This window comes from Loxodonta africana, chromosome 8 (genome assembly GCF_030014295.1).
Source record: "Loxodonta africana isolate mLoxAfr1 chromosome 8, mLoxAfr1.hap2, whole genome shotgun sequence".
Lineage (NCBI taxonomy): Eukaryota > Metazoa > Chordata > Mammalia > Proboscidea > Elephantidae > Loxodonta > Loxodonta africana.
This window is the reverse complement of record NC_087349.1, coordinates 15,486,546-15,508,653: the sequence shown is the minus strand read 5'-3', so window position 1 is coordinate 15,508,653 and position 22,108 is coordinate 15,486,546. Positions and strand designations below refer to the sequence as shown.

At 43.8% G+C, this 22,108-nt stretch overlaps 1 protein-coding gene across 4 annotated transcripts in view; it reads left to right on the top strand.

Annotated features, from left to right (window-relative positions):
- Positions 1–18,649, top strand: part of EXOC4 (exocyst complex component 4) — an 831,013-nt gene extending 812,364 nt beyond the window's left edge. For all 4 annotated transcript variants that reach the window (XM_003420870.4, XM_064289703.1, XM_010600447.3 and 1 more), the window contains one exon: positions 17,154–18,649. In XM_003420870.4, coding sequence (XP_003420918.1) covers positions 17,154–17,391 — 238 coding nt within the window. In that variant the 3' untranslated portion in view covers positions 17,392–18,649. The remainder of the gene's footprint in view (positions 1–17,153) is intronic.
- Positions 18,650–22,108: the final 3,459 nt, after the last annotated feature.

Sequence of the window (22,108 nt, the reverse complement as noted above, 5' to 3'; positions counted from 1 at the left end):
TAAGTATTTGTTGAGCCAATAAACAAAACCAGAATTTTGAAAGACACTCTGTTAGCACTAAGGATGACACGGAGAGTCCTAAGACGTAGTCTTTGTCATCAAGAAGCCTGCAGTGTGGGTGAAGATGATAAATATATTATGGTACATCCATACAGTTGAATATTGTGCAGCCATTAGAAGAATGAGTTAGGCTGATAGGTACTGAAGTGGAACTGTCTCCAAGATACATTAAGTGAGTAAAGCAAGGTGAAGAAGAGCGTGTCAACTACCGTTTCTCCTTAAATGTGTAGTAAACAGACTCACACGCATGTGCTCATGTATGTATAACATTTATCTGGAAGGAGATTCCGTAAATTACCATATTTACACAAATAACGTGTGCCTTCTATGCTTGTTTGCTAACCGTGTCCCCCCCCCACCGCCCCCGCAGTATTTTTGTAAGCAACACTATGCCAGTGTTAGCATAGCAGCTTTGAGGAAAATATCTCATGGCGGGGTGGGGGGCACGGTTGGCAAACAAGTGTAGAAGCCTGCGTTGTATGTGTAAAAAAACGGTAGTAACGATGATTGTCTCCAAGAAAGGAAATAGGGTGGGTGGCTGGGAGACAAGGCTGAGAGAGAGCCTTTGCTCTGTCTCTTTGCTCTTATTTTGCTTATTTAACAGACTCTTTTTATATAGCATGTGTTATGTGCTAGGCACTGCTCTAAACATTTTATAGATATTAACTCATTTAATCCTCTAACAACCCTATGAGGTAGGTACTATCAAGGTCCCCATTCTATGGATGAGGAAACTGAGGCCCAGAAAGATTAAGTGACTGTCCCAAGTTCACAGAGATAGAAAGTGCCTAGTAACCTTTTTTATTATATCACTAGTTCAAAAATATCTTAATTAAAAAAAAAAAAATTCTCCTAAATAATATGTGTTAAGTGAGTAGCCTATCCAGTAAGTGACAGAGAAGGAAGAAATTGCTGAAGATAGCTTCGTAGAGGGTAGGACAGCCTTAAAGATTAGGTTTTGGATACACAAGCCCAGAACCAAAAAGTACTAAGTATGTTCAGGCGACAGTGAGTAGCTCAGTTTGGCTAAAATGGAAAGTTGATGCAGAAGAGAAGTAGGAGAAAAAGGTGGAATAGGAACCAAATCCTTAAAAAGGTCTTGGCTGTCAGTGTTAAGAGTTTGGACTTGATCGTGTTAATAGCAGTGCAGAAGCAAGATTTTGTTACACAGAACCATGGTATGATCCAGTTAGAACTGAGAAGATGAGTCTAGGAGGACGAGGGTTTGTGAGAGATGCCAGTTAGGAGACAATTGTAAAAACCCAATGGAAGTGACTAGGGTCTGTGATAATGAGACTGGAAGGAAGAAATAAATATAAAAGATATGACATCAGTAGACCTGGTGATGATTGGGGAAGAGGAGAGAAGGAGAGCAAAGAATCAAAGGTGGCAACACTGAGGTTTTAAGACTTTGCAAACTGTAGCTCTGTTAAGCAAACCTTGGAAGTCAGGGAGTCCACTTGATAAGGGCATTGAGTAGAAATGTCTGGAGACCAATGAAAATGAGCTTTGACCTATTGGGAGAGATTAGATCTTTAGAAAGAGACCTGAGCATCATATGCACAGATAAAAAGCTTTTGGAAGCAGAGAGAGAACAGAGGGCCAAGGCCTACCTGTGAGGATGCCTGCAGTGGGCAGACAGATAGAAGCCAAAGAAGGAATCAGAGAAGGAACTGAGAGGGAGCCAGGAGAGGAACCTGGATAACATGGCTCAAAGAGAGTTGCATTTAGAATGGAAAGCTATCGAAGGGAAGAGGCCTGATCATTGTGTTTGTTCACCAGGATGTCGTTGGTGACCTTTTTGAGTGTGATTCCACAGATAAAATGGAGACTTTGGAAGAACAGACAGTGAATATAAATCATGTGTTCAAGAAATTTATGAATGAAAGTGAGAAGAGAAACAAGATGGTAGATGGGTGGACACAGGATCATGTGAAAGAGTTGAGGATTGTTGTTTTGTTTTTCCAAAATATGAGAAACATATGGATTTTTGAAGACAGATGTGAAAGAACCAATGAATAGAGTAGATACAAGAGTTCTAAAAAAAAAACTCAACCAATTCTGAAGGAGGTGGGAGGGGCTAGGATCCAGGGTACCAGGTTCATCTGAGAAAAAAAAAACAGAAGCCATTCTTCCTGCGTCAAGAGGGAAGGACTAATAAAAAAACGTTTCACTGTGGAAGGTATACTTCACACAGGTGTGGTGAAGAGATAATCTATACATGAACACTTAGAATGGTGGCTGGTATAGAGTACATGGTACGTATTCAATAAAAGCAAGCTATTCTTTTTACCGCTTGTACATAGCGGGTGTTCCACCGTATCATCTGACTCAACCCTCACACTCAACCTGTGATGTAATGTTATTTACCCTGTGGTATAAATGAAGAAACTGAAGGTCAGACACGCCAAGAAACTTCCAAGATCTTGACATTAGGTAAAAGATGTGGGTTATGTTCATTGCCATAGAGTTGATGCCAACTCATAGCAACTCTATAGAACAGAGTAGAACTGCCCCGTAGGGTTTCCAAGGAGCAGCTGGAAGATTCAGACTGCCGACGTTTTAGTTAGCAGCCAGAGCTCTTAACCGCTGTGCCACCAGGGCTCCAAACCTAGGTGCGATAGAACACATACACAACATTTACTCTCTTGCAGCCACTGTTCTTAATAAGTTCATCCTTATAACAATCCCATATCACTGTTTCCTTTTTTCCAATGAAGAAACTAACTCATAGAGAGAGAAATCCATTTCACAAGGTCATACAAATAGCAAGAGGCAAAAATGGGATTTGAACCCAGGCCACTGGTTCCAGAGTCCATGATTTTAACCACCATTCTATGCTGTCTCTCTAATTTTGTGTATGTGATATATAAGGAGCCCCAGTGGTGAAGTGGCTAAGTGTTCATCTGCTAACCAAAAGGTCAGCGGTTTGAACCCACCAGCCACTCCAAGGGAGAAGGATGTGGCAGTCTGCTTCTGAAAGATTACAGCCTTGGAAACTCTATGGGGCAGTTCCCCTCTGTCCTGTTAGTTCACTATGAGTCAGAATCAACTCAATAGCAGTGGATTATGTAATATATCAAGTATATATATTAAATATTTTCAAAATATATATTTTTAGGTGGGGCTAAGTGTTAAAAAAAAATGTTCAGTAAAGGACAGAGCTTGATGAGGATGGTGCAGGTATTCTTTAGATAAGGCGGTCACAGAAAACCTCACTATAAGCTGCCATTCGAACAAAAATTGGACTGAACCTCTTTTAATCTTCTGTTCTCCTCCAGCCCTCTGTCCCTTTAATCCCATTTGGTGCTCTTCTGATTTTCTTTCAATTGGCTTATAGTATAAGGCAACCCAGAACTGTGAGGTACAACCAAGTCAGGAATTATCACCACCTCTGTGCCCTGAAACTGGTAGTTTTTTTTACAGGAGGCAAGAAAGTGTCCTGGTTCCCTGGCCTTTCACCCGAGCAGCCCCCAGTTCATTTTCACAGTTGCTGTTCTAAGCTTTTTCCCAGCTGTGGAGTACGTGAGGTTAGAATTTCTTCCAGACAAATTCGCCTGCATTTTTCCAAGATTAACCTCATTTCGTTGTTTGCTGCTCATAATTCTAATTTCTCTGGGGTCCTGTACATTATTTCTCTGTCTTTGTTGCCACTCAGAGCCCTTGCCCATTTAGTAACAGTTGCCCTTTCCATCGTTCTTTGCCCCTAGTAAGTGAGATCAGTGATAAAGCCAACGTCCTCAGCATTCACTGGACGCTTTCTCTCCAGGATGTGTAGATTTGCCTTTATCATTACGCTTGGTTTGTTTTTCAGCCTGTGTCCTATCAGGGGCAGCCATTCGGATTAAATTTATCGTTCTGGTTATATTTTTTTAGAGGCACTGTATCAAATAGTTCACTGACGTCCAAATAGATACCCACCATAGCGGTCCTTTCCTCCACCAAACTCACATTGCTCTCCAAAGCTATCCATCATGTTTGTCAGTCTTTGGGTCTTTAATTAAACCCTGCTGGGCATGGTACGTATTTCCACACTCTCCTTCTTGTTTAGTCTATTACTTTTCTAATTGACATCCATTCTGAGTTGCATGCACATGCTTGCATCTCAGGTGGCCCATTTTGTAGTTTGGGTTTATTTAAGTTTTCTCTCTTTTGGAAATAACCTATGGGGGTTTAGTAAGTACACCCTGCAGTGTTTAATTAGGACCTACTGATTTGCACAGGCTCACACTTTTCAAATAATCCCCTGATTCTTTGTGGTTCCTCTGCTGCAGCCATTTTCCTTTCTGGCCCTTCAGCTCTAAAAGATATGGTCTTTTGTCTCAGCAAAGGAGAGAAATCCCCTAACAATACTAAGTGTACTGGGGTCACTCTTGTGGTTAGTTGCTGTCAAGCTGGCTCTGACTCGTGGTGACCTTATGTATAATGAAATGAAACATTGCCCGATCCTATGCCATCTTCGTGATGGTTGGCAAGTTTGATCCATTGTTGGAGCCGTTGTGTCAATCCATCTCACTGAGGGTTTCCTCGCCTTCACTGGCCCTCCACTTTACCAAACATGAAGTCCTTCTGCAGTGATCAGTGCCTCCTGATGACTATCCAGAGGAAGTGACTGAAAGTGTCAGACAATATTCTGTGATCCATAAGGTTTTCATTAGCTAGTTTTCAGAAATAGATTGCCAAATCTTTCTTCCTAGTCTCTCTAAATCCGGAAGTGCTGCTGAAACCTGTCTATGTGGGTAGCCCAGCTGGTATTTGAAACACAGGCGACCCCAGCTTCCGGCATCATAGCAGCACAGGAGCCACCACAGTAGGACATACTGACAGATGTGTGGAGTCACTAACCAGGACCAAAACGTCCTAGGGCTTTGAATGACTCAGCAACTGACGGCTGAATAACAGCCTTTGCATCTTAAGACCCTCAGCAGAGACGATGGTTACAGTGAACTCTCCATTCTGCTTCCCCCAGCTTCCTTCTCAACACATCTGTTAGGTAGCTGGCTAGGGGCAGAGTCAGTGGCAAAGACTAGGCCTTCTCTTTGCAAAACTAACTGGCACCTACAGGAACCAACCATCACCTTGGCCTCCTTGGCTTAATGCCCTAATGAGCATACTTTCTTATCAAGGCTCTGCAGTCCATGCCTGTCCCTGCCGACGTTCCTCTTCCGACACTCAAAGGTAGAGGCCGGGAAAAAAAAAAAAAACCCGTTGCCATCAAGTCAATTCAGGACGCCATTAATAAACTCAGAAACCCAAAGCTCACTGCCCTCACGTCTCCATTCCATCTCTAACTCCACTGGTTGCTGGGAGCAGAAGTCTCGGTCTCTAACTCTTGCCTCCTCTCAGGGACCAACAGAGAAGGAGCGGAAGGGCAGCAGACAGACTGGCAAGCCCAGAATTTGTTTTACTTTAAGTTCAAACATTTGCCTAGTACTTACCTTTGATCTGGGACTGGATTGGGTTAAAAAAGAAAAAAAAAATCTTTTAAATCTAAGAAGCTTCTTGAAGACAAAGGCTGCACTTTTTATGTTACATTAGCATTTGTAATGTTCTTAGAGCTTCCTTAACATTGGTAACAGTGCTGGTGGGTTTTCCTTTGAAGAAATCTTTCACATTATTTACTGAAAAGTTCACAATTCCGTTGCATTACTTGAAAGGGAAAAAGCCATAGGGCCGCTGAATTGTTTTTATTCCTACCTCAGCAATTGTTTCCCAGATTGTCAGCCTGAGAAATGTAGATAATATACATTATAAACTCTTTTGCCAACTGGTAGACAGTCTGTCACCTTCAGGCCACCAAAGTGCACAACACCAAGTCCTTTTATCAATCCGTGATATTAGATAAAGTTTTTTTTTTTTTTTAATTGAGAAGACTCTGTAAAGTGATATTGGATAGATTATTTTTACAAATCGAAAAGGCCCCCGAAAGTCATACTCAGTACAGCACATCTCTCCTTAACCTGGACTCACCTATGGATAATCAAAGAGCATTTACAGGCATCTGAGACAAACACGATTATGAAAGTAAAATGAAGGCCCTAAATAAAAAATCACAGAACAAGAGGGTAATCCTATTCACTCTCTCATATTTCATTATTTGATAACATCAGAAGATGAATCCATCAGAATTGCTTTGGCAAGTGCAAACAGAAATGTGCCTGACCAATATTTATTAAAACCTTCAAAATGGGAGAAGTGGAGCCGACTTCTTAATGGACTGAATAATTATTCATACCAATGGGGTTTGACCAAAGGCAGTGCCAGGCCAAAAAGACACAGTTTTAATTGTGCTGAATTTAAAATGCAGATCCTCCCCAAGCCCTGCTGTAGAAAACTTAATTTAAAATTTTATCTGATGTACCTGAATCCTCCAATTGTTGGGGAGGAAACCTCAGCCACAGATATTCACGACTGTAGAGTGTGTTCCCAAGGTGGGGAGCCAAGCTCAGCTAAGCGATGAAAAGCAGTGTTCCTCTACACCAGGACCTGTAACTGGGCTGAGTGGAGTGTCATCACTTCAAAGGGATGGGTGCGTCTCGGAGGAATTCTTTTGTTTTGAATGGTTGCGTTTTCTGAAGAGAAATAAAGCAAGGCTCTGGCTGCTTCTGACGACGATCAAAAATGTCAGGATATGTTCCTGAGATGAGCAGATACCACTGGCTGACTTTAGCTTCTGAGGTCTCCCCAGGACAGACACCCCCCGGTACTGCCGAAGCAGGGTAGTACCAGAACCAAGGCAACAGGTAACTGCCCTGTCTCAGCACAGTGCCATGGATGAGGGTGGCGGTGTGTGCGTGTGTCATGTTAAGTCAAGAAAATGTGCGTAGAGGACTACTGATCAACGAACCTCCTGCAAGCCTTAAAGCAGCAGGCTCCCAGGGATGATTTTCTGCTGAGGGAACCTAGGCAGTGTGTTTTCTGAAGCCCAGACTGCACTTCTGTCTCCCAGTATGCTGGCTAGAACAAAAGCCTGTGCAAGCTGTCGTGAGGAGTGTTAGGAACTCCCCCGATTCAGAATATACATGCAGTTCTGCCAAGAACCCCCTGAAAAGTATTTCACTCTTCTCTACCCTAGTTTTCTCATTCCTGAAATGGAAATCACAACTCATTCCAAATTAGAATTTTCAATCATGTCTATAATAAATGCTAAACCCTTCAAAGGGCAAGACAAATGTGAGCAATTATGTTATATGTTTTAATAAACTAATTTATTCTTCTGACACACAAGAATTACCACCCATTTTTTGATAGGTCTGGGAACAACATCTGAGCTAAGATTACCGGATGTTTTCCAAGCAGTCGTTACTGCATCTTGCCGACTGTTTCTTGGGGGGAAATCAGCAGCAGCTAATTCTGATGGAAGCCGCATGATTTTAAAGGGCCAAGCAGGGTCACTTTAAGGGTTTTAAAATCCCAAATTGCCAGTGCTTAACTAGCACCTGCTCTAACCCGTCTGTTATTCACCTGGGAAACAGGCCCAGGAGCTGCCATTGTTTGCCCAAGGTCACACAGCTAGTTGAGGGGGATGGAAGACTTAACCAGAACCTGAGTTTGGTTGGTCTCTTGAGTATTTACTTCTCTAAGACTTACCGCTATAACCACCTCTCAATTATTTATGAGATGATGATCTAGTTTATGGATTATTCAGGTCCTTTCTTCTCTCTCGTTTCCCTGCTCATTATCATATGTACCTTGAGTGGACAGAGAAAACAGGAGTTGGATATTCCACTTGACAATTTAATGACCCATCAGCCATGGGGCTTTTATTAAAGTACCCAGAATGCCTCAGCTGCTGGCTAAAAAAGAATTTGGAGAACTATTCTAAATTATGTTCAGGTGAATTTTTCTTCCTTTCATATTTCTATTTAAGAAGTCCACCCACCTCACTGCTTAATGTGCTTGTTGATATTAGTCCTGCCTCTCTGTCAGGCAGGACGAGGAGAGAACATCTTTACAATGAAAATGCCAAATTATCTCCCCTCCCCAAGGAAGTAATGACTCCGAAGGGCAGCCAACTTTAGGGAAGAAAGGCCATCTTGTCTGTGACCAGCTTGGAGGGGCCAAAGGGGGATAATACAGAGAAGTAACAAAATGAAAAAGCCAGAAATCTTTCCTGAAACTCCCGAATTCAGTACAGAATTTATGGCATGCCTTCATTATTTGGTCTAGAGCTCTGAATTCCCAGATCAAAACCAGGGTTATTCAAATATAACTGCCATTTGTGTAAAGGAATTTTGAATTGTCACAACATTGGCTTGTTCCATCACAATGGAAGGCAGAGAGTTGAGTTAGTATGTGATTTTTATTTAATTCATATTTCCTAAATCATGACTAAAATATATTAGCTATACAAGCATCCTTTGCAATGAGTAATTTTACTTTTTACGGTTTCAAATATTTTTGGCATAAAATACTAAGGTGGCTTTGGAGTTCGAACAGGGTTCACAGTCCTTAGTTTCAAGACCTCAGTCAAATCACTTATACCCTCTCAAGCCCGGTTTGCTCATCTGTACAATGTGGATAATTGTCGTACTATCTCAAAGAGTTGTTATAAGGTTGAATGTGTTAATGCAGCTGGAAGTTACCCGTTTATTATTGTTGTTACTAGAATCCTGGCAGATTCTGAAATGTAGCATGAGACATAGCTGTGTATTTTAAAATACAACTTTCAAAATGAATTGGATAAACAAAATGTGGTACGCACGTACAGTGGAATATTACTCAGCCATAAAGAGAAGTGGAATCCTGATACGTGCCACAACCTTGAAAACATGCTGCTGAGTGAGATAAATCAGTCCCAAAAGGACAAATATTGTGCAATCCTGCTTATGTGAAGTAGCTGGAATAGGCGAATATTGAGAGACCAAAGAAAGGGGTAGTCGTGGTTTAGGAAGCAGTGAGTTTCCGTTTATGGTGCTGGAAAGTTTAGCAACTATTATGGAGGTGTTTGCACATGTATAATGTAATCAAGATCACTAAATTGTACATGTGAAAAACATTGAACTGACAAATGTGTCACATATATTTTTACAACAATTAAAAAAAAAAAAAAAGCTTCCAGTCAGGCATCTAATGCCACCAAGTCAGGGGAGGCTGATGGCAGAACTTCCCCAGGGACTGAGGGCAATTCCCTGTCCGCCCCTTCACCCCACACCAGGCTTTATGGAAGGCCTGCAGGTAAAGGAATGAGAGTCACTGGGGGGTGGGAATAGCTGGTTTCAGTGGAGCTTGCTTTCCTCAACTTACAAATAAGAGAACAGAAATTGTTGTCAGGACCTTTCAGAAATGAGAGGTAGAACCAGGGATGGGAGAATAGAGCTCTCCTTGCTTCTTGGCTATGAAAACTTATGAAGAGTTCTGAAGAGAAATAAGATAAGCACTAACTTGCAAAAGAAAAAAGATATGAACAATTTACTTATACATCCATGCACACCTAAAACCCACTGCAGTTAAGTTGATTCCGATTTCCAAGGCTGTAACTCTTTACGGAAGCAGACTGCCACATCTTTCTCCTTGGTGCGGCTGATGGGTTTGAACCTTCTACCTGTCGGTTAGCAGCCAAGCACTTTAACCACTGCGCCACCAGTAGCTCCTACATTCATTGAAAACCAATAAATAGATGAAAAACTATTTAATGTCATGTAAATTAAAATAATGTGAAAAAATATGATGGACACTGTCATATATGCTGTGGGTAGGAGACTAAATTGATAACTTTTCTAGAAAACAATTTGAAGCATTGCCAAGATTCCTTAAAAAAATATACTTACCTTTTGACTAATTCTCCTTTTGGAAATGTATCCTCAGGGAAGAGATTTTTTTTAATTGGACATAAGTATCTAATTCTGTTTCAACCTAAATATTTCAACTATAGAAAAGAAATTGGCTACATGGCAGGAGGCAGGGGGGGCCTAGAAGAAAATATATCAAAATGTGGTATATCTTTGTGCTAGACCTTTATGAGTAATTTGTTTTTCTGCTTAATCTTCTCTATATGGTCCGTATATTCCATGTTGTTGTTGTTGCCATGTGCTGTCAAGTTGGTTCCCACTCACAACGCGACCCTATAGGACAGAATGGAACTGCCCCCATAGCGTTTCCAAGGAGCGCCTAGTGGATTCCAAGGTTGACCTTTGGGATAGCAGTCGAGCTCTTAACCATTGCACCAGTAGGGCTCCTTTGTATTCCATAGGACATGTGTATTAATTTTATCATCAGCGAAAGACAACATAAACTTTATTTTACAACTTTAGAAAGATCTGTCCAGACTACCAAAATGTCCGTCATATCCTTCCTGGTATAAATTTCTTCAGCCAGAATCAATGAGGGAGAAAGAGTTACAATGTAACACCATGAAATATGAAGGAAAAAACAGGGGAAGAACAGTCTACTGATAAAGCAAACATGAGAGAGATCAGAGAAATGATGTGTTTGCAAACAAAGGTATAAATATTGTCATGTTGTAGGCTACATATAAGAGACCAGTCTATGGGACACCAGCCACCTCACCTCTATGATCCCGCCCCTTTGAGAACTGCTGCCCAGAGGGGCACAGCAAAGAGCAAAGGAAACCAGGGAAAGGCAGCCACCTCACACAGAATATGCCACTCATCACGGTGATGTGAAGTTAATTGGTCCTCAGAACAGGAATTTGGCCCCTGGCTCCTGCAGTCTTGCAGTTGACCCCTCAGTACTGTGGGAAGACTGGCTTATAAGTCAGGATGTAGAAAATGTCTAAATCAAATGTGGGCTCAACAGTCCCATCCAGGCAGCTAAGAAAAGTGCCATCTAGTGTAAAATGTGCCGCCCTGGCAGCCATGACCGCTATCCTAACGTATGATGGTGAAGGCCAAGCTCGAGTTTTCCTGGGGCCTCAATAAGTGCTGATAAATTATTTATCCTAATTGGGTTCCAGGATTTCATTTCAGTGTGTCAGTGTTTGTCATGGAAGCTCATTCTTATTGCATGGTTTGGGGGCGTTTTCCTGTTTCTCTGGGGCACCTTGTGGCACCCTCTCTCCACCTCCAAGTGTAAGTGTCGCTATGCCGATTTAGCCGCCTTTGTGACTGGGTACTGTTCTGAAAGATAAATCAGTTTCATTCTGTCGTTAAATATTCATGTTCCTTTATGATCTAATATATCATCGTGGTTATGGGGAATTTTCTCCCCTAACTATAGAAAATACACCATCAGTTACCTGTCAATTTTGTTTAATAACTCAGCTATGTGATTCTGGGGCACCGTTCGTCCCAGGCTCTTGAGGGCTCTTTTAGTCTGACAATCCACTTCAGAGTGTCATCCTGAGATTTATAAAGGTCTTCACAGCACAGAAGATCCTGATCATTAAAGACTCAAGTGCCATGCCCTTTATCACTTAGCACACTGGACGATCCAAGGCTGGAAATCGCGGCATCTTTGTTTTGTTGTTTCCTCCCAGCATGGAACAGCAGCCTCTGCAGAAAACCAGCCCGTATCCCTGGAAACAATTCATCAGATTTTTCCAAAAGAAATCCAATTTCTTCTGGTCTCATTGTTACTTCTTAAGATAAATGATGAAAATATCAACCTTATAATACAAAGAAACCCAATTCTTCTCATCTAATTTCTGTGAAAGGCAGCACAAACCACTTATTGCATCTGTAGCCGTCCCTGATGCTTTGGAGTCCTTGGCCGGAGGAGACAGGAGTGGTTCTATAACTATTCCCAGACCAGACTCTCACTCAGACTCCTGGCTGTGGAGGAGACAGGAGAGGTTCTATAACTATTCCCAGACCAGACTCTCGCTCAGACTCCTGGCTGCGGAGGAGACAGGAGAGGTTCTATAACTATTCCCAGACCAGACTCTCGCTCAGACTCCTGGCTGCGGAGGAGACAGGAGAGGTTCTATAACTGTTCCCAGACCAAACTCTCGCTCAGACTCCTGGCTGCGGAGGAGACAGGAGAGGTTCTATAACTATTCCCAGACCAGACTCTCGCTCAGACTCCTGGCTGCGGAGGAGACAGGAGAGGTTCTATAACTATTCCCAGACCAGACTCTTGCTCAGACTCCTGGCTGCTCAGCCGGTGGGAGTCAGAGTGTCCGGGGTTGGAGCCCCGGGAACCTGTACTTTCATAAGCTCCTCCAGTCATTTTAGAGTTTGAGAACCACTAGTCTAGAAATTGCAGCCATCAAGTCCCTTGCATCTTGAAGGACTCCTGAGCCCCAACTCCTTCTCATTGTTTTTGGTAAATTTAGATTCATATTTGGGTCCTTTATGAGCAATTTTAAAAAGTTATCCTTTGGTAGTTCCCTAACTGCACAACTGTCTCCCTCACCTGTGTATCTAAGAGAAGCAGAATTAGATGAGAAGGGGCCTCATTTCTCAAAGCAGTCCGGCATCAGAGAGGAAGCTATGATGTGCCAAGGGCCATGTGAAGCTGCGGAGTAAATAATGGTGTGTTTTCTTACAGCATCAAGTTTTTCTTAAAACTTTTTTTTTTTGAGAGTATACACAGTAAAACATACACCGATTCAACAGTTTCTACATGTAGTTTAGTGACATTGATTACACTCTTCAAGTTGTGCAACCATTCTTGCCCGCATTTTCTGAGTGATTCCTCCATCATTAACATAGACTCACTGTCCCCTAAGGTTCCTATCTAATCTTTTGAGTTGCTGCGTCAATTTGATTCCATATAGCTAGTTCTTAAAAGAGCATAATGCTCAAGGCAGACCTTTTCTTACTAGTTAAGCAAAACTATTGCTCAGTTTTAAGATGATTTCAGGGGATGTTTTTGGTTTAAGGCTTAAAGATTATCTTAGGGAAATAGTTTCGGGGTTCATCCGCCCTCCATGGCTCCAGAAAGTCTAGAGTCCATGAGAATTTGAAATTCTGTTCTGAATTTTCTCCCTTTTGATCAGGATTCTTCTGTGAAATCTATGATCAAAATGTTCAGTAATGGTAGCCGGGCACCATCCAATTCTTCTGGTCTCATGACAAAGGAGACAATTAGCCACACATTTGATATCCTCTTCGTATTCCTGACACTCTTTTTCCTCTGTGCTCCAGGTAAATAGAGACCAACTGTTGTTCCTTGGGTGGCTGCTTGCAAGGTTTTAAGACCCTGGGCGCTATTAAAACATTATTTTTTGTTTGTTTTTATTTTTTTGTCTTGTTATTGTTGTTAGTTGCCATCGAGTCTATTCCAACTCATGGCAGGCCCACGTGTTGCAGAGTAGAACTATGCCCCCTAGGGTCTTCTTGGCTCGTTGCCAAGCCTTTTCTTCCAAAGTACCATTGAGTGGGTGTGAACTGACAACCTTTAGATTAGCAGTCGAGCATTTTACACCACCTAAGGTCATTAAAACATTATTTTTAAATTACAACAGATACATTGAACAGTAGGATACAAAATTCACTTGGTTTTATACTAAACATGAAGCTTCAAAAAATGACCTGAGTGTAGCTGCTATTGGACTCCCAAGCCCTAGAGGGTAGAGTCCTTTCTCATCTTGTATCAGAAGTACCTCTGGCTACATCCAGCATTACCCTCAACCGGTGATTCCTAAATATTTGGTTCCATGAGGTTAAAATGAACTGTCATTTGAAACCATTACAGAAAATTAGCACTAAGAGAACCCTCTACACAGGGATGCTGAAAGATTTGCTCCCAGGAGACACTCACTAACTTGCCAATCTAAGATGAGTATTTTCCATCCCCGCCACTATTTAGGGAATATTTACAAAAGAGTGTTATTTCTCCTATTTTGAAACAGAGTATGTTAAGGTGGAAATAACACAAATGTCCCTCAACAGATGAATGGATAAAGAAATTTGGTATATCCATACAACGGAATATTACTCTACATAAAAAAAAAAATTTTTTTTTGTTGTTTTTTTATAAAGAGAGCCTTAAGAACAGTATTACTAAGTGAAATAAGTCACACACAAAAGGACAAATAGATCCTGCTTTCAGGAAATATATCTAGAGCACGCAAATGCACAGAGACAAGCGTTTCTTAGTGGTTACAGGGGTCAGGGTGGAGAGATGGGGAGTTACTGCCAAAGGTGTACTGAGTTTCTCTTTGGGGTGATGAAACAATTTTGAACATGGATAGTGGTGACAGTGACACAACATGGTGAATGTAATTCATGTCCCTGAATTCTACATGCTAAAATGGCAAGCTTTTTTTGTATATATATTTTACCACAAAAATTTTAAAAAAGGAGTATTTGAATTAGATAAGGAAGTTTAACACAGCAGGAAAAGGAATTACCATGCTAAAAGACACATACAAAAAACTCATCTTGAGCACATTCTCATGGTGGCAGCAATTTAGAAAATGTTTTTGAGCCTAATTGGACTGGACTAAAAGCAAAGAGGTTTCTGGGATAAAATGAAAGCTTCAAATGTCAGCGGAGCAGGGGCTGGGGTCTGGGGAACTTGGTTTGAGGGGACTTCTAAGTCAATGGGCAAAATAATTCTATTATGAAAACATTCTGCATCCCACTTTGAATTGTGGTGCCTGGGGTCCTAAATGCCAACAAGCGGCCATCTAAGATACATCAATTGGTCTCAACCCACCTGGAGCAAAGGCAAAGGAAGAACACCAAGGTCACACGACAACTAAGAACCCAAGAGACAGAAAGGGCCACATGAACCAGAGATCTACATTATCCTGAGACCAGAAGAACTAGTTGGTGCCCGGCCACAATCGATGTCTGCCCTGTCAGGGAACACAACAGACAACTCCTGAGGGAGCAGGAGACCAATGGGATACAGACCCCAAATTCTCATGAAAAGAACATACCTAATGGTATGATTGAGACTAGAGGAATCCCAGAGACAATGCTCCCCAGAACGTCTGATGACACAGGACAGGAACCATCCCCGAAGACAAATCACCAGGCATGAAAAGGACTGGTCAGTGGGGGGGAAAGAGATGCCGATGAAGAGAGAGCTAATTAAATCAGGTGGACACTGGAGAGTGTGTTGGCAACTCTTGACTGGAGGGGGGATGGGAAGATAGAGAGAGAAGGAAGATGGCAAAATTGGCACGAAACGAGAGACTGTAAGGGCTGACTCAATAGGGGGAGAGCAAGTGGGAGAAGGGAGTAAGATGTATGTAAACCTACATGTGACAGACTGATTGGAATGGTAAATGTTCACTTGAAGCTTAATAAAAATTAATTTAAAAAAAAATGTTTTTGAAATTATGAAGCTCCCAGAATGTATTCCTCACCCCCAAGAAGAATGGCTTAGTTTTCCCAGAGGATATTCTTTTTTTCAAGATGATTCTGATGAAAAAGAAACCAATCCAAGGCCTTGAGTCCAATAGTACAGTGATCCTGGTCTATCGGTAAGACCCCTTTACCCCAAGAGTTACCTTGAGCCAGTGGCCTTGTTCTGTCCCTTCGATCCTGGCAAAACTACCTTCTCTGTCAGGAAGAGGGGAGGAGGTAAACCATACCTGGGAAGACTCTCCTGTCCTTTTGCTCATGAGCTGTGATAGCAATGCTGGCTTAGAGCCTACAATGAACTTGACCTCCTGGATCATTTGGAGTGGCCATGCAAGCCATGTCTTCAGAGTCCAATGGACTCGTCGAGGGATACTGGTGGCATAATGTTGTTTTAAGAACGGCTAGTAGTCACCTTCTCCACTTTCTGACACCCATCTCTCTCTTCTCTCTGCCCCGAAGAGTCACTCTAGTGCACACTTCTATTACAGCACCACTCCCTACCCTCTCCCCCCAGCCCCCACAGTGGCCTTGCCACGAAAGGCTCTCGAGTCCCCTCCGTTTTTGCTAGAATTACAGTCGATCCCCTCCCAGACCATCTCACACACCACTGTAACATTGGTCTTGCAGAAGCACCACTTTGAATTGGTGCCTCTGCTCTCAACAGAGCCTTGGAGGGAGGGAGTGAGGGGTCCTTTATCGACTTAATTAGGCCTGAAGTCCTAGCCTGAAGTTCGAGCTCTCTGCCTTCTGTCTTTAGCTGCCTTTTCCCACAACTCTTCTGCTGTCCCCCCATGCTCCCTAATGTAACCAGATTACTCTTGCCTGTCTTTCTTTGCACATGCTCTTCCCTCAATCTAGAATTTCCTTCCGGGAAGCCCTGCCTGACAGAATCCTACCCCATAGGAAGTCTTCCTTGACGCCTCACCCTCCCCTCAACATGGTAGAGTTTCTCCTTCCTCTGAAAGCCATTGCATTTACACCTTACTCATGGCACTTGGAGCATTCCTCTTGATAGTTGTCCATGTTGATGAAGAAAGATACTGGACTTGGAATAGAAACCTCATGTCCTGGCACAGTCACTCTCTTGGTGACACTGGGCAAATTCCCCAACTTGTCTAAAATGGAGTAATACCTCACTGGGTGCAGTGAGGGTTAAAGGAATGTCAACAGACACATAGTCACTATTTCTCTGACTTTTCAGTACCTTCCCTACTTGCCTCAGCTCTTTGAGGAAAGAGGCTGTGTCTTGATCATTATGTACTACTGTAACTACCGCTAATCATTATCATTATTGTTTCTGATAATAATAGTTCATGTTTATTGAGCACTTGGAATTGTGCCAGTAACTATTCTGAGCTTTATATGTATGAATCAGTTTAATCATTCAATAACCCTAAGAGTTATATATTTTTTTTTACTATTATTATCCCATTTATGGAGGAGAAAACCACCTATTTCACAGAGCTGCCAATGTATGAATGAATGAATGAATGAGACAAAAGCTGCTGGCAGTGCCTGCCAGATAGTTACTTCTCTCCCTCTTGGTTCTCTGCCCCACCTCTCTGTTTTCCTTCAGACCTCCTGAGGTAAATGCAAAACCAGGAGAAAGTCTAGAGTGGGCTGAGCCCCTGAAAAACGTGAGGTCTCCCTGGATCTTCAGAGGCATCTTCTCATTGAAAGTGTGCCACAAGGGTAAAGTCCATGTCTGCATTGGTCCCCACCAGAGTCCCAGGGCCCAGCACAATGCCCAGGGGTCAATAAATGTTTACTGAGTGAATCAAGTAAAAATAAATAAACATCAGCATAGTCATTGCTACTGGAATGAAAGCGTTGACGGGGACACGGTGACCAGTGTGTGTCTTGCTTCCTCAGGCAGTACTACGAGATGCTGTACAACACGGCCGACGAGCTCCTGAACCTGGTGGTGGACCAGGGTGTGAAGTACACGGAGCTGGAGTACATCCACGCCCTGACCCTGCTGCACCGCAGCCAGACGGGCGTCGGGGACCAGGCCACCCAGAACATGAGGCTGCAGCGACTCAAGGAGATCATCTGCGAGCAGGCTGCCATCAAGCAAGCCACCAAGGACAAGAAAATAACCACCGTTTAGTGGGGCAGTGCAGCAGAGGGGGGACCATTTCCATTTCCTTAGTCATATGTGTCTTTGGTGTTGGGTTGGTATATTCTGAGCTGACTCCGTTTGTGCTACACTGATGCTTTAGTGGAGGGAAGGGGTAAGGATTATATTCTCTTAGCTTTGGCTTCTCATATAAACCCTACAGGAAGTTTGTAGTATAGAATGTTTGGATTTAACGTCTAGTTTTAATGCAGTCGATTCCAAGAGGATGTGGGTGGGATGGGGAGGAAAGTGTGTCAAACTGTTGGATTCTGAAAAGTGAATGGATAAATTACCACTTAATGTCTTGCTGGTTGCCCAACATAGAGAGAACTCCAATTCCAGGCCATGGAAAACAGACTGCCACCTAAGTTGTCATCCCTTCTTAACCATTCAACAGGCTCTTATTACGTAAGATTTTGACTAAGGCTTGTCAGTTGACAGTTCAAAGAATTACACGTACATGCTTTGCTTTTTGTCCCTGTTGCCAGAATTGAATGAATGGCTTCTGGGCTAGCCACAGCTTTTAACTTTCCTAACCAAGAAAAGAAAAAAAAAATTTTTTTTTTTTTTAACCAAGAAAACAGGGCTGTGGGGGCAGAAAAAAAGCCCTTTTATCCCAATGCCTGGGAGAGTTTTATATGCTCTGGCTTGTACACAGGTTATAGTTGCTTTATTGCCTTTTCATTTTATTTCTGCTATTAAAACCAAGAGCCATCAAATTAGTGATAAACATGAAAAATGAAAAGTGATTCAATCTTTTGCTTGATTTTTTTCCTGCTACTTTGCCAGAGAGGATGACTGTTAAGGAACTTCTCCCTGGGAACATCGACACTCACCTGTCCTCCTTATGAGCCCCTCAGTCTGTCTCACCCTAGAAAGTAGCCCCGAGTTGCTCAGCTGAGCACAGGGAAGATAGGAGAGCCTGTGACACTTCTCCTCTGTGTGGCTCCAGCTGAGTGCATTTCTAGAATGTTCTCCAGTGGTGTTGGTGCTCACTGCTGTAGTGGCACACTATACCTTGCTGCTGTCCCATCTCCACATGCTTTTGCTGCCCCTGGTTGACGTGTCACAGAGGCGCTGTGCACTAATGGAGACACGCCTTGAAGACACAAGGGAGGGTGAGCTGGGAGGACTTTAACTGCACATGGTGGCGCCTCACGCCCTGATGGTCTGGAATTTTACACCTGTTTGTACAACTTGGGTCTTGGTGGGAAACACAGAAAATTAAAAAAAGTTTTGGGAAGCTGAAGTGCTGTACATTGTTTTTCTTGTATTCTTTATTCAGCAAACATTCCTGAAAGCCTAATACGTGTCCAACGCTGTAGCTGTGGGGACAGACAGAGGAGAGGACACCCTTGTCTGCCTTTAAGAGAGACTGGGCTCTGACCAGCGTCCAACAGATGAACACTCGGGGCTGAGTTAGAGATCACGTCAGCGGGGGCGCGGCTGTGAAGGTGACCCGCAGGCAGCTGGAGGATGGCCTTCCTGAGGGTTCCAGCAGGGGGCGCGGCTGTGAAGGTGACTCGCAGGCAGCTGGAGGATGGCCTTCCTGAGGGTTCCAGCAGGGGGCGCGGCTGTGAAGGTGACTCGCAGGCAGCTGGAGGATGGCCTTCCTGAGGGTTCCAGCAGGCAGTAGTGTCGTAAATTCTTGTGCCTCCAGAGGGCTGATTGGGAAGACGTTGAGCCTGTGTAAGAGTCAACCGTGGAAAACCGTACTGCTCCTGAACAACACCCTGGAAGTAGGTTGCCCAAGAGGAGGCAATGGCGGGAAGATGAGGGGACAGGAGAGCCGACCACTTCTGTTTGGAAGCTCTTTTAGTGACCGTGGCCTCCCAGCTTGGCTTCTGTCTGCCTTCTTTGCCCTCCTGTCCACTCTGGAGCAGTGTCAGAGATGCCAGAAGAGGCAGGGGTGGGATCAGAAGTGCTTTAACCAGCTAACCAGATGCGGTCGAGTCAATTCAGACTCATGGTGACTCATGTGTCAAAGCAGAACTGCTCCATACGGTTTTCAATGGCTGATTTTTCATAAGTAGATCACCAGGCCTTTCTTCCCAGGTACCTCTGGGTAGACTCAAACTTCCAACCTTTCAGTTATGAACGGAGCATGTTAACTGTTTGCACCACCCAGGGACTCCAAATTCCTTGAAAAGGAGCTATCCATTCAAAGGATAGGACCTAATTCTTGATACGCATTGGCAAGCTGTGTTCTCAGAACTGCTCATAATGGTTTCTTCTACATCTTTTGGTGACTTTTGAATCTTATCATCACCTGTCATTATACCTTTCAATTTATAAACAAGCCATTCTTTGGGGTGGTATACCCTTCACCCCACAAGTTACTCATTTATACCTGACCCATTAGCACAGTTTCTTTTAACAACTTTGATCTTCATTTGTTGTTGCTTGCCATTGAGCCGATTCTGACTCATGGCGACCCCCTGTGTGCAGAGTAGAACTGCTCCACAGGGTTTTCAGGGCTGTGACCTTTTTGAACCAGATCGCCATCTTTTTATTCCTGCCTCACAGTGGGGTTTTTAATTTTATGGCCCAATTAGAGTATTTTCCCTCCTCACAGCTGATTACACTCCTAATGATTAGGCAAGAATGTGTTCCTCCAGCTGCCATTGCCCTGAAAGGGTGCTCTTTTCAGGCCCAAACCATCCCAGTTTAGTGACAGAACCTGGCCTGAGTTCCCACAGCCTTGAGACAGGCGGTCACACAGGACCTGTAATGGGACACCTCCCCACATACACACACCCGGAATTTCTGCCCTCTGCAGAGGCTCTCACCCCCAAAAGCCCAGCCCTTCTCCAGGGCTACATTCTTACCTGAATGTCTTCTAAGCTTGGCAGGCATTAATTTATGTCTCCTACAGCCTGGGGAGTAAAGCTTCGCCTCAGCAAAGTTGAGCTGGCAGCCAAATCCAGTGGTCCTACTATCAGGTCATAGCCATGAACTTCTTGGCACTAATGCAGTCATTCATTCATTCAGTCAAAATAGTCATCTGCCTGTTACAGGGTCAGGTGACTTGGGGGTTCGTGGAATGATGAGCAAATGAGAGGCAGCCTCTTGGGACACAGAGCCAACACGTGCATGGGCTTCATACAGCATTCACTCTGAAGTTGGCCTCCCAAGTCCATATTTCCGCCTCCATCTGCCCAGACTGCCCTTTCCTTCAGGAAGCCAGCTCATAAGACTGAGGACTGAAATCTCCAGCCCCGCCCTCTGCTGCTCTGCTCTGAGCTTTGCTCTTCTGGAGGCTTGAGACTGTGTCTGACTATTCACCGTGCCCCACCGGTTAGCCCAGTGCTGACAGTGCATCCCTTACCCCATGTTGCTGGAAGAAGTGGACTCCCTCCCGCCCCCAAGGCACCATCAGTGGACATTACATTCAGGATCCTGGCTGTGAGGCTCAGCTGCGGCTGCCTCCCCAGGAACAGGGCACAGAGAGTTATAGTGAAGACCAGAGGGAGAACAGGGTCAAGCTCCAGGGCTGAGTAGGCCCAAAGAGACGCACTCCACTCAGGGCAGATGTGGTTGGAGTCCACCAAAGTACCTGTTCTAGCAGGATATGAAACTCAGGCAAGCCCCCATCAACACGTCATGCTTGAAAAGCCAAGCGTGAGCTAAAGTACACACAACTGAGAGTAGTTGTCTTAACGTGGCAGGGCTGTGCAGCAAATTGGGTATCATTTGGAGGGAAGGAAGTGAGGTACTAAGCACAGAAAAACAAAGAGTGGCTGGGTTCAGCAAAGGTCTCAACTTTGTCTTAATTAGGCACAGTTGTTGAACAAAGTACATAATTAATAAGCATGGGACCAGATGTGAATTGTGGTAGAGTCCTTTCCAGAAATGGAAGCTGTAATGAAGTGTACACAGCTGGAAGTGGTTGTCCTAATTTGGCGGGGGCAGAAGGGCTGTCTGGAATCTTGAAGAGGTGTAAGATGCACACTGCAGGTTTACACCTGAAAACAACTAATCCTGTTCCGGCTGGGCTGGGTGTAATGAGATAGAGCTAATTATCAAGAGTGTAATGAGATGCAAAAGCCACTGGGATGGAGCTGGAAGTTTCTTTCAAAGTGAACCAAGACGCAAACACCAGAAAAGAACCCTGCTAACAAAGCGAGGTGTGCGTGATGAAGTGCTCGTGATTTGAGGTGCCTCACCATACCCGGTCTCTGGTTAGACCTGTTGTCAGACATTCACACCTGGAGCACAAGGCCCTGTCCCCGAGAATGCAATGACCTGTAAAAGCTGAGTATGTGTTCTTTTAAATCTATCCGCAGCTTATGTATGTACATATACCTGAAAAAATAAATGAAGGACTCGGGAGCCAAGATGGCAGAATAGATGCTTCCATCAAGCCCTCTTTACAACAAAGACCCCAAAAAACAAGTGAAATGAGTATATTTGTGACAAGCTGGGAGCCCTGAGCATCAAAGGCAAGCTTAGACAACAAACTGAGGGGCAGGAGGAGGAAAAGGCTGTTCAGAAGTGGAGAGGAGTTATCGGACCTGAATTATGGAAAGCCCTCAGGCACCATTCCCGGAGCGGCGGCCGTGGGCTGGTCCCAGTGTTTGGCCGCAGTTTCCTCAGGGAGAAGCAGCAGCCACACAGCCCACTCATACCTCCGGAACCTGAGAAGAATGGCGCCCTCGGCAAAAGCTAAGTACTTGCATATATTTTACCGCGCCCCCCCCGCCCCACC